Source organism: Candidozyma auris, chromosome 6 (genome assembly GCF_003013715.1).
Source record: "Candidozyma auris chromosome 6, complete sequence".
In the NCBI taxonomy this organism is placed as follows: Eukaryota; Fungi; Ascomycota; class Pichiomycetes; order Serinales; family Metschnikowiaceae; genus Candidozyma; species Candidozyma auris.
In genome coordinates, this window is record NC_072817.1 from 1 (window position 1) to 20,545 (window position 20,545).

Genomic DNA, 20,545 nt, shown 5'->3' on the forward strand with positions numbered 1-20,545 from the left:
CTTCGTTCAGTTACGTATTGCTCACCTAAAACCCAGACACCACCTAAGAAAACCCAGACACCACCTAAGAAACCCAGACACCACCTAAGAAACCCAGACACCACCTAAGAAACCCAGACACCACCTAAGAAAACCCAGACACCACCTAAGAAACCCAGACACCACCTAAGAAACCCAGACACCACCTAAGAAAACCCAGACACCACCTAAGAAACCCAGACACCACCTAAGAAACCCAGACACCACCTAAGAAAACCCAGACACCACCTAAAAACCCAGACACCACCTAAGAAAACCCAGACACCACCTAAAGAAAAAAGCTCACTTATGCGCTTTATGTTACTTGATTACGTTCCTTATCTCCGACTGGTGGATAATATCACACCGATGGGCTGCAATACGTCAAAATGACATCCACAAGGACGAACAGTGGGCACTGGCAATTGATCTCACTTTTGCTCACATTGGCTGGTTCTGTGGCAGTGCTCTTCAAGTTGAATGGTGATCCACGGAGACACTTTTTCTGCTCTGCCCTTCTCCTTGCTATGTACCATGGATTATTTCTTATCATACATTGTCTTCATCGTCGTGGCTACATCATTTGGAGACCTTTAGCGGCTTATGAAGAGGTATTTCGAAATCATGTTCAGGATATTGTTCAAAATTATCTTCAAGGTAACGCTCAAGGTAACGCTCAAGGTAACGATCAGGCTATCGCTCTCGTTAATCTTCAGGGTATCATTCAGGATAACGCTCAAGATGAAGGTCAGGGTATCGTTCAGGTCAATGCTCAAGATAATGTCCAAGATAACGTACAGGGTGACGCTCAAGGTAACGTTCAAGGTAACGAAGACGAACGCAGAACTGCTAGCGCTGATAGCGCCGACAGCACCGTCAGCACTGGTCGCGAGCACAAGGGCCCTTTACGCAAAAGACGCCGCCTTATAAAGGATTCAGGGAACTCACAAAGTCAACAAGCTGCAGCCAGCTTAATGAATAGCAGCTTGTACGAACCTCGGAACGCAGATGAATCCAATTCGGAAAACAGCAAGCATGAAGACCAAGAAGACGGAGGGAAGCTTCAACTGTCCGAGACAGATTCAAATTTATCGAGGAAGAAGGATGGGCAGTCTGCAACCAATAACGAGTCCGTAGAATTGTGCACTTCGGAGGCGAGAAATGTTGTCTCGAAGGAACAAGGAGAGAACTCAAATGGTGGAATGGATGAAAATTGAAGTCGCACTGAGCAGCTCCAATATCGCCACTGCAACTCTGTAGCGTTGCACATTCTCGCCAGTTCAGCACCCTAGTGTATTCTTGCAATGCATGAAACATGCTTCCTATATGCCACTTTTCTATAACATGCCATTCTTCATAAAAAAAAAAAAAAATAAAAAAAAAAAAGGCTTTCTCGATTTACGATCCAAAAAATTGCCACAAACCGTGATTAAGTCGCCATTGATGATTGTTGCAATGTCTGAATTAGATCGAAACATGTGACGTTGTAGATGCTAGCTCTTGAACTATCGTGTAACATCCAGAAAACTTTGAATCACGTTTTGTGCGCTGGTCTTGAGCAGATGTTTGAGTTTAGAGTATTTTTGAAATACAAGTTTCAAAATCAGTAGACCAAAAAACAAAACTAGGTGAGAATTCGCTCTATTAAAAACGAGAGGCAACTTTTATTGAAATAGTCAAGACGATAGCATTTCGGAACGTTTAGGTAACTTTGCTTTCAGAAGATATGTTCGATTTCATTCACAGTGATACAACTCAATTGCGCTTCTACAAAGTGAAATTTCGCTGGGAAAGACTTGTAAAGAAGAAAGGCGGGCTCAGCTAGGGGTATATGAAGGAGGCTCGACATCCTGAAGAGCATTCTCAGATCTTGGAACTTCAACGGGCGTGCATGCTTCCATGGATACGTCATGGCCATCACTCATCTTGAACTTCACAATTGCCCGTAATTTGAACTCTCGGATGAAACCATTCGAGATGAATGTGGGTTTCCATGGGGGAACTTTGCAACTGTACACGGCTCGAGGGAACAAAATTGTTTCACGAATGTTAAGACGCACTTTGTGTTTGACATGCTCTGCCACGTCATTCTCCAAAAGCTTTCTTACATAAAGCCTCCTTTTAGACTTCTTCGGTAGGTTATTTGACTCGCTCCGTTCTAGAAGTATCGTTATATGCTCTAACACGAGCATCTTCTCATCCGGAATCCCTACTTCTTCAACTCTGGTAGGCACGAAACTTAAAGTGAAGAAGTCTGCCAAGTCACTGTGAGGAATTATGACATGACTATAGCTCGTGAACAAACAATTTTCGTTCTTTTTATAGGTGAATGAGAGAGATCCAAACTCTGATGTCACCTCCGTGGAAATAAACGGATTATCCAATTGGTGATTTAAGAAGTTTTCATCGTGAAATGGTGTATAAGACGGAAATGTAAAGGGACAAGAAATATTTCCTTGTTTTAGAAAAAGAAAAGCCAGTGACTGGCGCAAACATGATTGATCACTATCAGAGGTGGGTTTCATCTCACATGTAATGTAGCAATCACTCATCTTTAACAGCGAATGCTGAAAAGCTTCTTCGCTGCAATTTTTTTTCCAAGGCTCTCGAAAAGAGACAAGAATGATTTTTGACACAGTGAATATCATGTTTCCCACAGGATAAGTTTTACTTTCGTGGCTAACATAGTCGTCTCTTTTCAGAGCGATCCTTCGATACAAATTTTTCTCCTCTTCTGAAAATCGATACTCGTCACGCTTGGAATTTTGAATGTATACAATTTGCCGAAAAAACAGTCTCGATTTTGATGAAACGTCTAATCCTTCAAGCTTTTTATAATCAAGGCTTGCAACTGCGACATTCATGTAAGTGCTTAGGTCGAAAGTATCGTTTCTTAAAGCAAGTCTGATACCGATCTTCACCCTATATGTTCTTCTCAAGTCATTTGTGAAGTAAGTGGGTCCCAAATTTGGAAGCTGGCAATCATATAGGCTACGATCTAGAATAGCATTTCCAGGGGAATCCCTATACTGATCAAGAATCGTCATACACTCTCTTTCAAGTAATTTTAATTGACGAACCTCACAAGGTTTCTTTAACAGCCCTTCCAGAAAAGGGGAGTAGACCTTACTTTCTTCAAGGATCACAGTAATTCGCCTCACATAAACATCTGCAAGAGCAGACTTTGAGTCGTACTCTGAATTCAATTTCAAGTCTAAAAAGTCGGCGATTCTTGTTTCCGGAGCCACAATGTGAGACTCGCCTTGGCAAAACCTGTTAGGCTTCTTGAAAATAGATATCAAGCTAAATTTGAGCAAGCCTTCGTTTATCTCAAGACAGTATTTGTCTGTGCTCGGCGGTGCGTTGTGTAAGGGGTCAGCGGTGAAGGGATGACTCAGGTAAAAGCAAAATTTTTTCCTCCCAACATTGACGAAGCACCCACCAAAAAGATGATCTTGATGAACAGGCCTCCCTATGCCAATTGCCTCCATCGAGTGAACTTGTTTCGGATGCACGATTGAAAATAGAGCACATTGGCTTTCGTGGTCCGGTCCTAAACCCACTGATTTAGGCAGCACAGAGGGATAAAACATTCTCGTAGGCGGATCTGAAGTACACTCAACTTCAACCTCTGTTGCCCTTATTATGTCGTCGTCATCCATAATTGTCCTAGAAAAATGCGAGAGATACTTGACTCTACCTTCCAAGACTGCGAGAAAATACAGAGGTAGTTTCGATATATCCTTCAACTTCTGTAATCTTTCTAATACCACGAATGAATGACTATGCTTGGAACTCATGTTGAACAGTTGAGCGTTTCACTGAGATCCTGACTGACAGCGGCTTATGAAGCAAATGAGACAACAGACAATCACTGTTTATTCCTTATGCATATATCGTCTGAGTGAGTCATCCCCTCCTTCCATCCCAGTATACTCTTGAAAGGACCCCTATGATGCACGACTTGCCTTAAAGAGTTTTGCAAATTGCATCCAAGTACGCCCAGGCACAAGAATCAGTGTGACATTTCAGATTCAGCTGTCGCAAGCATAAGATTCATGGATCGACCATTCAGCTTTCTTGAAACTCTTCATTCATGTCATCGCAGCACTCTGGGACCTTCCGTCGTATGATTAAACATTCCAAGTTTCAAGAATAAGTCGGAATGTTAGCTCAGATATTCATGAGGTCTCAGCAATGCGCATGCACGCTAGACCAAGTTGGCTTTGCTCTCCGAGGTGATATCGTATTGAGAACGAGACATTTATCTTGTTACCGAAAATCTACATATGGGAGCAATAATTTATATTGAGCAATGGATATGGCGCAGCCCTTGAGAGAATCAAATCAAATTTGGGCAGAAACAAACACGAGCATTTATTCGACCCATTTACAGCAGGCTCCAGTGAAAGTGCCATGAATCGAGAGCTCCAAATGCCTCTCACCTTTTGAGCTGGGTTTTGAAAGTGTGTCAAACTATGGCAAATTCTGTTCATGAAATCATTTTAGAGAAACTATTGACAAACTCTTCCTGATTGTGTCTCAGGACCGCCTGCGACAGCTTTAATGGACTCACAGCGTCAACTTTGTTCACACTTGCTGTCTACTTGGTCAACAGTCAGTGACATTGACAAGTTGATGACGTTGAGTCAGTCGATTGCGGCATTTCATAGATAAGCAGACTTCTACTTAACAAACTAGGAGAAGAAATCAATTCAAAAGCAGACTTTTATTACGTAAATCAACCTTCGGTTCTTAGTATAAACGTCCTTTTCACCTTAATGAGTGCTCGCAGGAGCGTAAATCAAAGATGTTCTCTTCCTGTCGAACTTATAGTCGTTTGGCAGAAGATTGCGAGACCCTAATACATTTCTAGAGGCCAACGTAGAGTTTGAGGTGGAGTTTCCATTGCCCCCATCTAAGGGAGTGGTGGGTTTTGTGGAGTTCAGACCTTGAGCGTGGCTGGTATCGTTTTTGCCGTAGCCTCCTTGACCGGGGGTCGAGGGCAAGACGGGCACAGAGGTTGTGGTAGCGCCGCCATTGCCCAGTCCCGTTCCCGAGTCAGCGCCACCAGTTGGTTGGGACTCGTCAAGGGTAACAGTAAACAAGATCGTCAGAGTTGATTCTGGGGTGTCCGCACCTCCACCATTTCCACCTTTGTTGGCTCCAGCGTTCCCAGTAGCGGGCGAACCACCAGCAGCATTGTTGTTGTTAGCATCACCACCGGTACCAGCATCATCACTTTCATCATCACTTTCATCATCATCGGAACCAGCATTATCTGTACCTGCGACGTCAGTAGCAGCAGCATCTGGAGCAGCATTGCCAGTTTCTTGGTTAGCGTTGTTGTTGCCAAGTGTAATGACCTTGGTTACTTCTTCAGTCGTGACAACGGTAGTTGGAGATCCCCCTTCACCACCGCCAATAGTAATCACCTTCGTGACTAAGGAAGTCACCGCCGATGTTGTATTGGAGAAGGACGAGAAGCTGTGAGCCTCTTGTGAAGCAATGGAAGCAGAGCTAGAGGCGCTGGGCACTTCTGAGGAGGAATCTCCAGTCAGACTAGCGAATGGCTGCGACGATGCCTCGGAGTAGTTTGAAGAAGATAATGGAGTACTCGAAGAGCTAACCTGAGCCTCCAAGTTGGGAGAGGAAGTGGCACCAGATGAAACAGGCTCAAGAGAGCTAGCTTCTGATGATTGAGAAGCAATACCCGAAGAAAAGGGCCCTGAAGATGATGGCGCATTTGGAATAGCAGCAGACGATAACTGTTGGGAAGAAGCAGGAACCGAAGATGATTGTGGAGCCGAAGAAGAAGCAAAACCTGAAGACGAAGGAGACAGCGACGACTCTAAGGCAGCTTGTGAGGAAGGTTCAAAGGACTGTGGTTGTTCTGAAGAAGCGTCTGAGGAGGGCCAAGCTGATGGGGAGGAGCTTGGGGAGCTCGAGAAGCTCGAGGAACTCAGGGGGCTCTGAGGAGCACCAGACTCAAGACGCACAGCGGAGTATCCAGACCATTCATCTGATGTTGGCTCTTGCAGAGCTTGCTGAGAGCTTGGTTGGTACACTTGACTAGAAGTGAAAGGTTCAGAGCTGGAGCTGGGCCAAGAAGGAGAGGTGGAGCTCGTCCATGCGTCAGAACTTGATGAACTTGGTTCGTACTCTGGCTGCTGAGAGCTTGGACCCGGTGCGTTCTGTTGAGGAGGAGTAATCGAGCTTGACAGGAATGGGGCAGTGGAGAAGGTGGAAGATTGTGGAGCACCCTGTGACTGTTGAGGGTCCTGAGCACTTGTCTGAGCGAAAGGCTGGGCGTTGGCCTGGGAGCTGTACTCTGGCACAGTGAGAGCCTTAATTGAAGAGGATAGCACAAGGATAAGGAATGGAGAAAGCATAGCTGAAGAACACAACAGAAGAAGGGGAACCCTACGTAGCAGCCCAAGGTGATTTTATACTTTTCGCAGCCATTTTTTAGCAAGGGGAGGTTGGCAGTGCTCGTTAGCCACAGACGCGAGATTTGCAAGAGTGAGGCCCAAGCTCAAATCTCTCCTTCGGAAGGCTGGGCCGCAAGGGCTAGACGGCTCGGTGCCTGCCGGAGCCTTCACTAGATCTTAGCGGTTGAAAAGAAGCGAAGCAAGTCTCGCAGAAGTATGCGTCTAAGTGGCTGCAAAAAAACAAAAAGACGCCAAAAATTCGCGTTTCGTCCACAATCGCGCTTGTCCTCACCCACAGCCTGGGCACCTCCACCTGCCTCGGCCCCTTCTGGATTCGTCACTAATTATTCTCCATTTGGTGCCTTTCCGACCTTTCCTTCCCGAAATATTGCATATCTCTCGACATGGTTCCAGTGACAGTGTCGTGCGTCAGGGGCTCGAGGAAGGCACATAAAGGTGGATTCCACCCTGGGGAGTTAGAATGATTTATGTAAGAATTTATCACTGAGGAAATAGCATGCAACATGAAAAGTGAATTGACCTCGGGCATTCTTCGATTGACTTGGGTGGGAGTTCGCTTAGTGTAGACGGCGCTGGCGATTGGTTTTCTCGGTAAGAATGTAGGAGGAGCAAATGCGAAGCGCAACCCTCGAGGTAGCGATCGAAGGGCGCCATTCCACTCCGGCACGAGCGGTGTTCTGGGTTGTATTTAGACGGTGGTATCGATTTAGAATGCTTGTTCTTCAGAAGGTGAACGATGGTGCCTGTAGTCTAGAATTGAACCATTGTTGCACCACTTTGAGGGATCTCGAAGTTTTCCTTCTAGCGTGGCTATGAATTACAGTACGAGTGCAGTTGGGTCGAGATTAGACAAGATTTGGCCAATTGTTGTGGCCATCGGGTGATATTCTTTTCTTCTCAACAGGGCTACCTCGAGGTCGCAGAAAGCGAAGTCAATAAGTCCTAATTTTCGGAAACAAATCTGTTTATTACAAAGACACAGTCAAAGTTAATAGAGTAGAAATGACACATGATGATCACCTTCAATAGAGTGCATGCTAATAAAGAAAGTTTTCAGCGAGCGATAATATGAGTAGTAGAGATTTCTTGGGAGGAGTTTTCCAGTTATTACGCGCATAGTGCACTTGGATGCAAAAGTTGAAACATTCTTACGTCCTTAAAAATCGGATCCATTGTAATATTGCCACAAACTACTTATGATCGATTGAAAGATAAATAATGAACCAAACACAAGCATAAGACCCTACTTTAACAGTAAACTCAGAGATTATTGGGATGTCGCTTCTTCGTTAGCTTGTACTACTGCCTGCACCAGCTCACTCATTTCGATGACGAAGATTACACACACACATACCGTTAACTGTTCAGGATACAAACATCTCGACCAATGTATCTAGCGATATCCATATTCATACATTGTTTTCAATAGATCACAAGTATTGGACTTGCAAGACCACCACGTATATCCGCACGTGACAAAAAGTCACGCGCGCAACCGCCTTGTGCACCGCAGCACATTATTTTCCATGAGATTCGGAGCCCTCCTCCAAGCGATATCACCACCAATTGTGACCATGTCTGTTGTTCCCGATAACTTTAAAGCTCAAATCAACCAGGGTGTTCCCGGCAATGTCAAGGCCAGACCAGACCCGTTGCCTGCAGGCAAGAAAATTGCCCCCAACAAGAAGCTGCCCTGTGAGTTCGGCACCTCTTTCGAAGAAGGCGCCACAAAGACCCCTGTGAACGGGCGTGATAGCAACACCGCAGCTGCATTCGCCGAGGTGGAGGGTGCTTTGGGCGAAGGAGACTGGTCCAAAGCCATCAGAGTGCTCTGGTACTTGAAGTTGAGCACCTTCATCAACGAGGACTCTGCCAACGTGTGGGCGTACGTAGCATTTGCATTTGCCCACCTAGGTTTCTCCGAGCACGTTGGGTTTGCTTTGAAGAAGATCAAGGAGGCAGGCTTGGACCAGACGGTGTTGAAGCCAGAGGTGATGACCGAGTTGAAGAAGATCAGCGCCTAAACCAAGTAGGCATTAATAGACGGCAAAGAAATAGGGGCAAGGAAGTCAAGTGTGCTGTAGAAGTGGTGTTCCCGAAGGAGGTGTCGTAGAACTTATGTGGATAGTGCCGTATTAACGGTGCAACGGCGAAGTGAACTCTTGAGGCAGAGCGAAATGCAGCCGCTATCAGGCAAGCGATGCGTCTTGGCACGACATGAGTCTGCCTTGGTGTAATCTTCTTTCTCTCTGTGAATGTGTACCAACAAATATCATTCCATTCAAGGTCCATTCATTCATCTTTGCTACCTCAACATACCCATCAGCCTTTTCGTCACCTAGTATAAAGCAACAATACAGGTTAATGACCGTTGAGTCTCCTTTCATAGCCGACGACCCTTGCCTTCTACAGCTTTCTCCACATCGCATTGACAATCCGAGCTAGCCGAGATCTCTCTCTGCCACCGGGGAGTTGTAGATCTCGCGATGTTCAGCCTCGTTCAGTACTGTGTGCCTTGTGAATATGACGCTCAGAGTGGCAGCAAGTTCAACAAGATCCCAGTTCAGACAAGTATAAAAGAATGGCAATATCCTACTCCTTGTGAGCCATCATCATCAACAACAAACACTAACGATTCAATCTTACACCATGCGCTTCGTCTCCATGCTCGCCCTCGTCTCCCTCGCCTGCGCCATCAAGGTGCCTGTTGACTGGAACGACCCCAACGCTCCTCTCGAGGTGACACCAAAAGGTCCACCAAACAAGGGCAATGGTGGCCAGCCTGTCTACACTGCTCCTCCCGGTAACGGCTACGAGGTGAACGAGCCATCGCAGGAGTGAGACCTAAAGTCGTGAACTAAATACTGAATGAACGGGTATCACCATGAAGCTGTAGAACACTATAAGAGTTTTAAGTTGTAACTACGGAAAGCAGACCTTGCAGGTTGCTCAGTGAAACAGTGGATGTAGGGGCAAGTAGGCGAGAGCGAAAGAAGGCACATTTTTCGCAGCCACGGCGAACATTCGCCTGGAGGAACTCCTCCACGCTATCACAATGCCTTGGTGCCATTCGCCATTGTTGCATGAAATTCTTGCTTTTTATCTCCAAACGGATGCGAAGTGAATTGCGCCCCCACAAAATTCAAAAGCTTGTCATCTCTGTCATCTTTTGACTCTGATCTCACTTACAGGCTTTCAATACCTTCATCAATGACAATGTGGACCCCATTGAAGCTCATGTGTCGAGGGAACAATTGTGAGCTTCAGCTCGCTTAAAAGCGTATGCGGAATTGATAAGACCCTAGGCGCATTAGAGTTTCGGGCCAAGAGTGCCGCCAAGGTGAGACTCCGAGCACACGAGTCGTTTGTTTGAAACCCTCTTGCATGCTTTCCCCAATCCATATGCGATAAGGTGATATGAAGAATCCAGATAAAAAGGGAACGGTTTGTGCGCTTTCTTTTGCTCATACAGCAGAAGATCTCAAAAGCTTAACTCTCGACCTGTTCCATAAGTGTGGCGGCTATCTTGAACGGAACTGCTTTGTCGAACTTCAAGATTCTTTTTTTTTGAAATCGCCATGTCCTCTGAGAAGCACGACTCTAGGGACGTCAAGTTGAGTGTCCAGCACTCCGCTCTGGAAAAAGCCAGTCTCGACGGGCAGGGATCGGTCGAGTATGAGGACCTCCAATCAGATCAGTATCCTGATATTGATAGAAGAAAGCTTCTTCGCAAAATTGACCTCAGGCTCCTTCCCATCTTTACTATCTTATACCTTTTAAGTTTCTTGGACAGAGGAAATATCGGAAATGCCAAAATCGAGGGCCTTGCCGAGGACTTGAACTTGCAAGGCAACCAGTACAACTTGTGCCTTACGATTTTTTTCATTTTCTACGCCACCATGGAGATCCCGTCCAATGCTATTCTAAAAAGATCTCGGCCAGACATCTTTGTTCCCGCTACAGTAACTCTTTTCGCTGTTGTGATGACGCTTATGGGTACTGTTCAAAATTACGCCCAGCTCATGGCCACTAGAGCTCTCTTGGGGTTTTTCGAGGCCGCTTTGTTTCCCGGAATCTCGTACATCTTGTCAATGTACTACAGAAAAAACGAGTTGCTTTTCCGTCAGGCGATTTTCGTTTCTGCCGCCTCGATAGCAGGCGCCTTTTCGGGACTTTTGGCTGCTGCCATCTCCAACATGGACGGTGTTGGAGGCTACGCCGGCTGGAGATGGATCTTCATCCTTGAAGGGTTGCTCACTTTTGTGTGTGGAGTGCTTTCGTTCTGGTGGTTTCCAAAATACCCCAAGGACGCTTCCTTCCTCACGGAAAGAGAACGTGAGTTTGTTCTCTGGAACGTTCACCACCTGACCAACCAGGATAAAGTTCATCCGGATGCTCCAAAGGGAGAAGATACTTCGAGCGATAAGCGCTACTTCTTTGCTGTGTTGAAAGACATCAACTGTTGGTGCCAGATGTTTTCCTACTTGGGCGTGGCGTTGCCTACTTATGGTATTTCGCTTTTCTTGCCCACCATCGTCAAGAACTTGGGCTACACCTCCGTCAAATCCCAGTTGCTCACAGTTCCAATTTACGTGGTATCGTGTGTGTGGAGTATTATCCAGGGTTACTTGTCGGATAGATCTGGGCTTCGATCTCCTTTCCTTTCATTCAACTACTTGTGCATGATTGCAGGATTCATTGCATGCATTTGTTTGGATCCCAGAACAAACGCACACGGCATTTACGCCGCCATGTACATTGTTGGTTTAGGGATGTACCCTGCAATCCCTCTTTCTATTGTCTGGAACGCAAACAACTTGTCCGGCTCATACAAAAGGGCGATTGGCATTGGGTTCCAGATTGGACTAGCCAATTACGGTGGTGCTTTTGTGTCTAACTTTTACAGAAACCAGGATAGTCCTCGCTTTATCCTCGGCCACGCTTTGACGCTTGGATTCGTATGTCTTGGAGCTGCTGCTATGGTTATCGTGGTCTTCAACTACGTCAGAACGAATAGAAAGGACGAAATAGCACTTAAAGACGGCGAATACGAGAATTACTCCGATGAGGAGCTCTTGAAGATGGGCGACAAGAGCCCATATTTCTCGTACAGATTGTAAAAGACTCGCAATAATGCAGAAGGATAGTGGCTGGCCACTACATGATATGTGAGGTGGTTTGAAAAGCGTATTATGACCCGAGATATGTGATTCATGACCTAAAAAAATGGCATTCCACCCCTACAAAAGTAGACGGTAGTGCCCAACTAGTTATTTAATAAGTTATCAGGATATTCAAGTGCTGTAGATGACCGTTAGATAAAATAACAGACTTTTATTATTCTTCTAGCCTAGTGAGCCCCGCCAATTTCCAAATTGGAGTTATTATCCTCGCCGTTTAATCACTCAGCGTATTTTGTGATACACCTCAGATGTATGAGCCTTTTTCGCAGCCATTCTAGGAACATTCAACACCCCATATCGTGCTACTTGCATCCCCTGAAGGAAGCCCAGAGCATCAAGTGACCCTTTTATGACAAGCGAAACAAAACTGCTACATCCATCTTTTCGTTGACAATTCAGCAGACGCCCTTCTGAACTTTCCGATTTTTCCGTGTTGGTACCTACATCATCGCGAATAGCAATGCTTCTTACATCAATACCAACAATTTAACGTCAATCACCTTCAATCGCCCAATGGTGTCTGGCTTCTTCAGATCGGTGGTTTCCACGCACCAGCCCAAACTGCCAATCAAGTTTACTTCTGCGAGTGGGTCCAAGACGATCGCTGCGATCATCAAGGAGTCAGTGCCCGAGTTTGAGAACGGTGCTTCTTTCTTCGTGAACCCGCTTCTTTCCAGCGGCCACTCTCAAACTGCCTACACCGCCATCAACAAGTTTGAGAATGTTGACTTGGTCCACTACAAAAGAAGAGTTCTCACGGTCGATTCGCAAAATAAGTTCTACTATGTGAATGGCGACAAGATGCCATACGACCGCTGGAATGGCCAAAGCACCTTCGCTATTGACTACGTGGTGCCCGAGGGAAGCGATCCAGACCATGAGAAGTTCAGGCCAGCCTCGCAGGTGAGAGAACTTCCTCCTAGAACTGAATACTTAGACCCTGCAAAAGAGCAGGAGTTGCTAGACAACGATAAACCGCTTGTGGTGGCTCTTCACGGTCTCAGTGGAGGCTCCTACGAGTCCTACATTCGTGCGTTCATCAACAAGGTGACTAAAGCTCCATACAACTTCGATGGGTTGGTGCTCAACGCTAGAGGATGTGCTAACCATACCATCACGTCTCCACAGCTCTTCTGCGGCTTGTGGACTAACGACTTGCGGTACTTGATCAATGAACATATTAAGAAGCTTTGGCCGAACAAGAAGATTTTCCTCATTGGTTTCTCCTTGGGTGGTGCTATCACTGCCAATTACTTGGGCCAAGAAGGAAGAGACGTCTACCGTAATATCAAGGGCGCCGCAGTAGTCGGTGCTCCATGGGATTTCCAGGTCGCCTCGCATGCGCTTGTGGAGACGTACTTGGGAAGCAAGATCTACTCGCCTACGATGTGTCAGAATTTACTCAAGTTGTTAAATGTTCACCTGAGCACCGACAATGTTAAGTTTGGCGAGATCATTGAGGAGTACAAGAAAAACCCAGAATCTTTTGAACTCAAGTTGCTTCGTGACTTTGACGACGTGTTCACCTCCCGAATGTTCGGCTTTAATTGTGCTTCTGAATACTACAGACACGCTTCTCCAGACCAGCGTCTTTTGAATGTGAGAGTGCCAACTTTAATAGTAAGCTCTTTGGACGATCCTATCGTCGGAAGCAAGTCTTTGCCTTACCCAGAAGTGAGCCTCAATCCATACACATACTTGGTGGCAACGTCGATAGGTGGCCATTTGGGATGGTTCAACCTTCAACATAACAGATGGTACCCGGACCCAATCTCGAAGGTATTTGTAAAGTTGGCAGAGTCTGAGCCACAGGAAGACGGTTCAGTGCTTCCCAGAGCAACTGATGGTATCTGGAAACACGACCGGATCATCCTGTAAATCAATCAGGTAGCACTTTTTGCTAAGATTAGCATAACACGGCACAGCTAAGAAACAAAATCATCCACAAGATATGAATACTAAACGAAGGTTAAGTTTAAGCCCATAAGTAAAAGCTTTGCATGAAGATTATCGGCAGCTTCAACTCGGTAAGCGCCACTTGATCTCGGCTTCTGCAACCGGGATTATTATGCGACTGGTCACTAGGTTTGTGTAACAATAAAGCAACCGGAAAAACCCATTTAGGGAGAGATGCTTCTTTGTGGAGCCATCAGTTGAATGACCTTGTGAGGCAACAAACTTTTCATCTGCGTGATGCTCATCTGCATCACTCTCCCGACCTCGATCGACCATCGAAAGGCGTTGAAGGTTTACCACGCACAAGTTAAAAAGCAAAATCAAAGGTTACATTCGTTATGCTCGACTACAAATTATTGTAACATCTTCGGCCCCTGGGCGCACATTAGCATTTCGTAAATAACATGTATAATCCATTTTTTTTTTTCTAACTCAAACTCTATCGGAGACATTATTGTTATCTTCCAAATGGTCGACAGCCTCCTTCTCAGCAGTCGAGTGACTCAGCGAATTAAGCAACTGAGAGCTGTTCTCGGCATGTTGAGTTCTAATCTTCTCACCCAACTCAGCGTCAGACAAGATAGGAACGGCAGGCTTGTAGCTGGCCGACTTCCATGCTGGAACCTTCTCAGTCCAGATCTGGTCAATCTCCTCCAATCTCTTGCCCTTGGTCTCAGGGAAGAAGAAGAACACCTGGATGAACATGGCCACACAGCATGCTGCATAGATAATGTAGGTTCTCCAGTTGATGTTGGCAAAAGCAGGTGGAGTGAACATGGCAATGGCGAAGTTGAAGATCCAGTTTGCGGCAGTGGCCAAGGCAGCACCTCTCTGTCTGGAAACAGAGTCACCCCACATCTCAGAAACGTAGACCCACACAACCACACCCCAGGAAACAGCAAACGAACAAACGAACAAGTAGCATGAGGCGATGACACCGTTGGCGGCAGGCTTATCGCTATCAGGAATCTTGATTGTGACCGAGGTAGAACCAGAATCAGGGTATGGCACAGAGTAGGTGGCCAAAAGACCAGCCACGGCAAACTGCCAGATGGTCATCATCACAGCACCACCAAGCAACAAGGGTCTTCTGCCGATCTTGTCCATCAAGAAAAGAGCAGCCACAGTACACACAAAGTTCAACACATACTGGATGGAAGAGGAAACCAAGTTGGCGTTACCGGAAATACCAGCCATCCGGAAAATGTACACAATGTAGTACATCATGACGTTGATACCGGTGAACTGCTGCCAGATCTGAGCAGAAAGAGCAACAATGGTTCTTGGGAGGTACTTCTTGGAAAACAATTTGGCAAAGGTGAAGGCTTTGACATTCTCTTCCACCAACAACTGTTCCTTAATTTCAGAAATCTCAATCTGCACATCGGGGTTTTCTCTGTCACCCTTGGCGTTCACGTCAGCAACGATTTTTTCAGCGTCGTCCCAGTAGCCCTGCTTGGCCAACCATCTTGGAGACTCGGGAATGAAGAACAAACCAATGGCCAAAAGCAACCCAGGCACAATCTGGATGGCCCAGGCGATTCTGAAGGAGGCCACGCCGTTGATGTGACTCAAACCGAAACTGATGTAGAACATCACCAAAATGCCCAAGGTGACACTGGTCTGGAACATTCCGCCAATGAACCCTCTTACTTTTCTGGGAGCCAACTCACTGCCGTACACTGGAGCAACCGAGGAGCCAAAACCCACACCAGCACCAGAAATAAATCTGCCAATAATCAACTGGGCTCTGTTTTGAGATGACGACTGGATAGCAGCACCAATAATCCACAACCAGGCGCAAATCATCAAAGAGGCTCTACGGCCAAAAGGCTCAGACACAAACGAGGTGGCCATGGAACCAAAGAAAGATCCAAGTGACATGGCAGAGGTGATGAAGCCTTGCATGTCGGAGCTTGGGGAATTGAAAAATCGAAGGTAGTCTTTCTGGTCCAAAAAGGCCGACATGGACGAAATGTCAAAACCAAACATCATCCCTGATATACACGAGATACAAGCTATGAAGTAGATGTTGGTAATGTTGGGGGTGCGATCAAGGAAGTTTCTGAAGGCCAAAGCGGGCTTGACCAAGCTTTCTTCGTACTTACTGAAGCCCATGGTTTATGATAATAGAGGATGAGAGAAGCAATCAGAGTAGAGGGTGGTGGGTTCAATTTATAGTGTCCATTTCTAGAGGGGGCTGGTAAAACGCAGCGAGGTTTCTCCGAGTGGGGACGCTTAAGCCCCTTCTGTGTGCAGTACACAATGCGGAGAGCAGGTATGACGCGTGCGTCTGGGCTTGTGTGCACGCGAGAATTATCCCGATGACCAAACACGATTTTTTTTTCCGCAACCAAGCTCGTACTCTACGAGGCCGCACACAAACACCCGCCGGGCGCCGACCCCGGCCAGTTTCACCTCTTCTGTGTGTCATAACTAACTTTCAGATTCAGTCGAGCACTGACGTAAATGGAATCCTTTGGTGGCCTGTTTTTGAAGATGCTTAGCTGAACAATGACGCAAACCTGCCTGGAGAAAGCTGGAATTCATCCGGTCTCGGCTCCATGGCCTGACTACGGCCAGCGCTTGCGCTTCAAACCAATACAGGGTGACATGACGCGGGGTGCGCCCAAATCCTGGAGAAGGCGCATTGTGACCTGGGGAAAATAGCAAAGAACCCACCTGGCCAGAGCAACCGGCGGCAAAGGAAACAGAGCAGCACGGAAAAACCCCGCCAAAAGAAAGCAGCAGCTCGGGATGATAAACAATATCAAGCGTACTAATAAAAGAAAAAAGAACCTTTCGCTTGGCGCCCGTCTACAGGAACAATTACGAGCACCCCGGCCCCACGGATCAATGTCGGCGACTCCTGCTGCCGCCACTACCTGTTTAGAAAAAACTTGCGACATGGAGAGCAATTCGCACATAGGCATGTTTAAGTGGCGACATTTACGACGGCAAAAATCGACTAGAGCTTGAACAGACTAGAGACTACTGGAACATTATTTGCTGACTAAAGCATGACTACTTGTACGAATACCGTCTCCCTAGTGGTCGAGTAGCTAAAGGGACTGCGGATTATCCGGGCTGCAGCTCGTGCATAGAGTTGTTCCACCAGAAACAGCTCTCTCTTGCCGTAGGAGGGCTCTGAGCGGAACAAGCGAGGTGCCTTTCCTGTTACGGATTTATTCTTGGGGACTAGCGTCGAGAGACATGCAAAGTGGAGAAACTTCAGGCCTCGAGTGGCATTGTTCCAGGAGAGGCGTCGGCCCGACTTTTACGCTAGAAACGTCGTGGGTTGGCGCCGATTTATCCGGCCCGTGGTTGATGAGTTGAATTCACTGGCTTTTCAACAAATAAATGGACCATATCAACGCCAGAGTCTACACAAGTGACTCAGAAACGCAACAGAAAATCAGGTGACAAGACTAAATCATCAACTTCTTTCACATCCCAACAAGATTTATTTCAAGAGTCATAAAATTGAAAGTATTAGTAATATCTGGAATTTTTAGGGGCCTCTTTTGAACGGCTCTGGTTGGAACACCTATGACTGCACTGGCCCAATGAGGGCGTCTCGGAGCAGCCTATTAAGTATGGCAGGTGAGTGTGACGGGAGCCAGAAAAGGAAGCAACCGATGGCAATAAGATACGATTTTTGCTCAAGCAGAATAAACTTTTCAGTGCAGATGATAGAGTCTTTGAAAGCTTACGAAACGACCGGTGCATGCAATGCACAAATGGGTTGACTTGAAGCCTTCTTTAATAATTTGGTATAATATTTTCAAGGACTGATAGTATGACATCAAAAAATCTGGCTACCGAAGTAGCTCTTTTAGCCCTTTAGAACTGTAGTGTTTTTGAAGGGCCTTTGCCTTAGTTCTGGATCAGCATTCTTTCCCATCTCCTTCTCTAAGCAAACGCTTCATTTGCACCTACTGTATTCTACACTCTGCATATTCACCAACTTGACTCAAACTTCCGATGCCGTATTATTACTCTATTATCCCCCGTACAATGGTTATTCCGTGTTGTGTTTCCTGTATGCCATTAACAATCCCTTGCCCCGCTGGCAGTATTTCCTTTACCCATGCACCCTGATTAATTTTAGATCTTGTGTAAGTGCACCTTGGAAAAGTGATGTCGAAGTGAAAACATGGCTTGTGCTAGAGACATGAGCTAGCCCTGGATGTATTGACCAGACTGTTTCTGACCTTGGCGCCGGATAAATGCTGCCTTGACGATGCCCAGCTTTCCGTATACGTGCAGATGAAGCAACTAGAGAGGCACCACCTCTGCAGCACAATGAGACACATTTCGCTTTGAATGCAGAACCACCCTGCCTAAAGGAGAAAGTTGTTCCGCGTTGCTCTTTCTCTCTCTCTTGCTCCCCACGTGATAGATCACGTGCATTCCCTCCCCATCTCTCGGCCCTTTTGCAGCCGTTCGGTTTAACGACCCCTCCCCATAGACATTGACATTTCAACTCTCAGCTTCATTCGGCTTTACAAATCTGTGTCACGTTGTCTTGATCAGCAATGGGCAGTTGGGCACAAAGTCCCTCTCTGCCAATGGCCTCTCGGGAGGAGGAGTCGACAATTGCGGGTTATACACCAAATCCTCATCGTCTTTTCTGATCTCGTCCGAGAAGAAATCTATTCTGGCAATCTTGCGGTACAAGTCTGCTAGCAGGATTCGCTCGTTGGGGTTGAGGCGGAAAATCTCGTCCAAGAGACGGTTGAACCGGTGCAGAATGGGCAAAATCGACGCCAATATGTCCCTGTTCTGAAGAATGTAAGTTCCAAACACATCGTTGACGTCATTGATGTTGGCAATGGGCCAGGGGTTTCTGGCACAGGTAATATTGATGAAGAGAACTCCCAACAGCCAGATGTCGCCTGCCAAAGTGGGGAAAAGCTTTGCTCCCAGCTTGGGCGCATTCTCCACGGTAGGGTACTGGCGCATGTCCACCAAAGACTTGACTAAGTGGTTTGTGTTGAAGTTGACAATTCTTTCAGGAGCCATGTAGAAGCTCAGACCTCTGCAGGCGTTGCAGCAGATGGTGTTGGAGGTCATGGCGAGGCCAAAATCTATGAGGGCGATCTGGAGCTCGCCGTAGTCGACAAGAGGCGAGCCGGGGGCTCTTCTATGCGATCTGTTGTATCGTATCATGACGTTCTCTAGCTTCAAGTCACAGTGGAACACACTCTGGGCAGCGCAGTAACTCACCACGTCGATAAGCTGGAGCATGCAATTTTTCATGAGCTTCTGCTGGTCCTGCCAAGGAGGAGGCCTCAGGAAAAGGCCTCTGTCGATGATATTGCCGAAGAGATCGCCTTCGTCGTAGTAGTCCATGAGGGTCATCACGGCCACACGGCCCAAATTGAGCACCTTGTGGATCGTCACCACGTTTGGATGAGAACTCACCCTCAAGTGTAGAGCAATCTCCTTTAAGAAGGGGCACCTCACACCTTCTCTGGCCACCATGTCCAAATCAAGCTCCACAACGTTTTTCGGGCTGCAGACGAAATACTCGTACATTTTTCTTTGTATTAGCTTTTTGTTCTCGTCAACGTCTATGCGCCCACCGTTCTTGACCGGGGGATCGGTCATCACCATTTTGGCTGCAAACTCAGCGCCAGTTTCCACGTCCTCCACCAAATAAATAAGACCATAGGTTCCCGCACCGATTTTCCGGACAAACCGTAGCTTGTCGTTTATAGGAAATCCATCGAGACTGAGGTCTGTGTTGTGGCGCTTGGGCACCTCCGGTTGCGGGTCGAGAAGAGGTAGGAGATCAAGCGTCATAAACTAGTAGATAGGTAAGATAAGATGCTTATAGGATCAAGGTATTGCTTTTGTTTTGATAGTTTTTGTGGCGGTATCTAACAATTCAACCAACCTAAACGGCTTATTGTCTTCTATATATGGGAGAAGCTTCGTTTATACTTGTCAGATGATGGTTGCAAAATAGGTCAGTCGGGGAGATAGTGTACTTTTTTTTTCGCGCTCAGGCCACTTTTCGCAGCCACCAAAAAGCATGAGACCCACACGGTAGCTTGGGAACAAGACGTCGTAGAAAGAAGCAAACAAGTTGCGCAGATGGCCAAGAGTCACTTTTGGAGGCACATTTTCTTTTGGATTTGCAATTCTAGCTCAGGGCCAGAATTTCACGCTCTTCGGGGTCCCCCGGACGCCCCCGAGATCGGAACAAACAGGAAGCGCGAGTGGCCCAATTTTGCACCCAAACATGATCGAAGAGAAGCCTTCTAAGGCCGAAGGAACTCACAACGTTTGGAAAAAAGCAACATGGAAGATTGATGACCCCGAGGCTCTGAGTCCTGCCCCGTTTCTAACAATCTCCATACCTTCTTAATTATTTCTCTTTTATTGTACTTGCCAACTTTCTGGCTGGCTCAACATCACATCCAGTGCGGCCTCGTTTAAGTGGGATTCCGTATTGGCATGAGCGTTTAATAAGCGCCTCGGTACTACACCTTCGCCGGATCAGGCAAGAAGCAACGAAGGCCGCGTGATAGCAACCCCAGCACAGTCTGGAGATAGTAGGGGAGAAGGAGAAGAGATAGTAGATTTTAATTAGAAAAATCTCAAGCGAAGAAAGAAGATGTGAAATGTAAGTGAATACTGACCAACAATAGAGTGTCACATTGTGCGGACACAATGAAGAAAATTACATCACTTTGTACAAAATCAATGAATTGAGCGTCTTTCTGACCCCTTTTGAAAAGAAGCCACACAACCACCGCCTCGGGGTTAACCTGCCATGGCCATTCTCTATATTGTCTTGACAGGTTGCGGAGACGAAATCGAACGATAGAGTCGCGTATAGAGGAAATTGATGGCGAAGCTGAATAGGATTTGATTGAGGGGAGCAGAAGTAACGGCTACGGTGCTGATGGAAGGTGAGGCTCATGT

At 46.6% G+C, this 20,545-nt stretch overlaps 7 protein-coding genes across 7 annotated transcripts; 4 read left to right on the forward strand and 3 right to left on the reverse strand. All coding sequences in view use genetic code 12, as the record gives it.

Moving 5' to 3' along the window:
• Positions 1-407: 407 nt before the first annotated feature.
• CJI96_0004688 (uncharacterized protein) lies at positions 408-1,235 on the forward strand (the record flags this gene model as incomplete). The annotated part of the gene is made up of 1 exon (XM_054702223.1): positions 408-1,235. One exon carries the CDS (start codon positions 408-410, stop codon positions 1,233-1,235), a length of 828 nt encoding a protein of 275 aa, XP_054558198.1.
• A 3,561-nt stretch (positions 1,236-4,796) lies between these two features.
• CJI96_0004689 (uncharacterized protein) lies at positions 4,797-6,410 on the reverse strand (the record flags this gene model as incomplete). Its single annotated transcript, XM_029037549.2, has 1 exon — positions 4,797-6,410. One exon carries the CDS (start codon positions 6,408-6,410, stop codon positions 4,797-4,799), a length of 1,614 nt encoding a protein of 537 aa, XP_028888605.2.
• A 1,634-nt stretch (positions 6,411-8,044) lies between these two features.
• CJI96_0004690 (uncharacterized protein) lies at positions 8,045-8,494 on the forward strand (the record flags this gene model as incomplete). The annotated part of the gene is made up of 1 exon (XM_029037548.2): positions 8,045-8,494. One exon carries the CDS (start codon positions 8,045-8,047, stop codon positions 8,492-8,494), a length of 450 nt encoding a protein of 149 aa, XP_028888604.1.
• Positions 8,495-10,048: 1,554 nt separating this feature from the next.
• Positions 10,049-11,590, forward strand: CJI96_0004691 (uncharacterized protein; the record flags this gene model as incomplete). The annotated part of the gene is made up of 1 exon (XM_029037545.2): positions 10,049-11,590. One exon carries the CDS (start codon positions 10,049-10,051, stop codon positions 11,588-11,590), a length of 1,542 nt encoding a protein of 513 aa, XP_028888601.2.
• Positions 11,591-12,166: 576 nt separating this feature from the next.
• Positions 12,167-13,531, forward strand: CJI96_0004692 (putative carboxylic ester hydrolase; the record flags this gene model as incomplete). The annotated part of the gene is made up of 1 exon (XM_029037544.2): positions 12,167-13,531. The coding sequence occupies one exon, from the start codon at positions 12,167-12,169 to the stop codon at positions 13,529-13,531; it is 1,365 nt and encodes a 454-aa protein (XP_028888600.2).
• A 510-nt stretch (positions 13,532-14,041) lies between these two features.
• Positions 14,042-15,727, reverse strand: CJI96_0004693 (sugar porter family MFS transporter; the record flags this gene model as incomplete). Its single annotated transcript, XM_029037543.2, has 1 exon — positions 14,042-15,727. One exon carries the CDS (start codon positions 15,725-15,727, stop codon positions 14,042-14,044), a length of 1,686 nt encoding a protein of 561 aa, XP_028888599.1.
• A 2,400-nt stretch (positions 15,728-18,127) lies between these two features.
• Positions 18,128-19,417, reverse strand: SHA3 (putative serine/threonine protein kinase; the record flags this gene model as incomplete). The annotated part of the gene is made up of 1 exon (XM_029037542.2): positions 18,128-19,417. One exon carries the CDS (start codon positions 19,415-19,417, stop codon positions 18,128-18,130), a length of 1,290 nt encoding a protein of 429 aa, XP_028888598.2.
• Between the last annotated feature and the right edge of the window lie 1,128 nt (positions 19,418-20,545).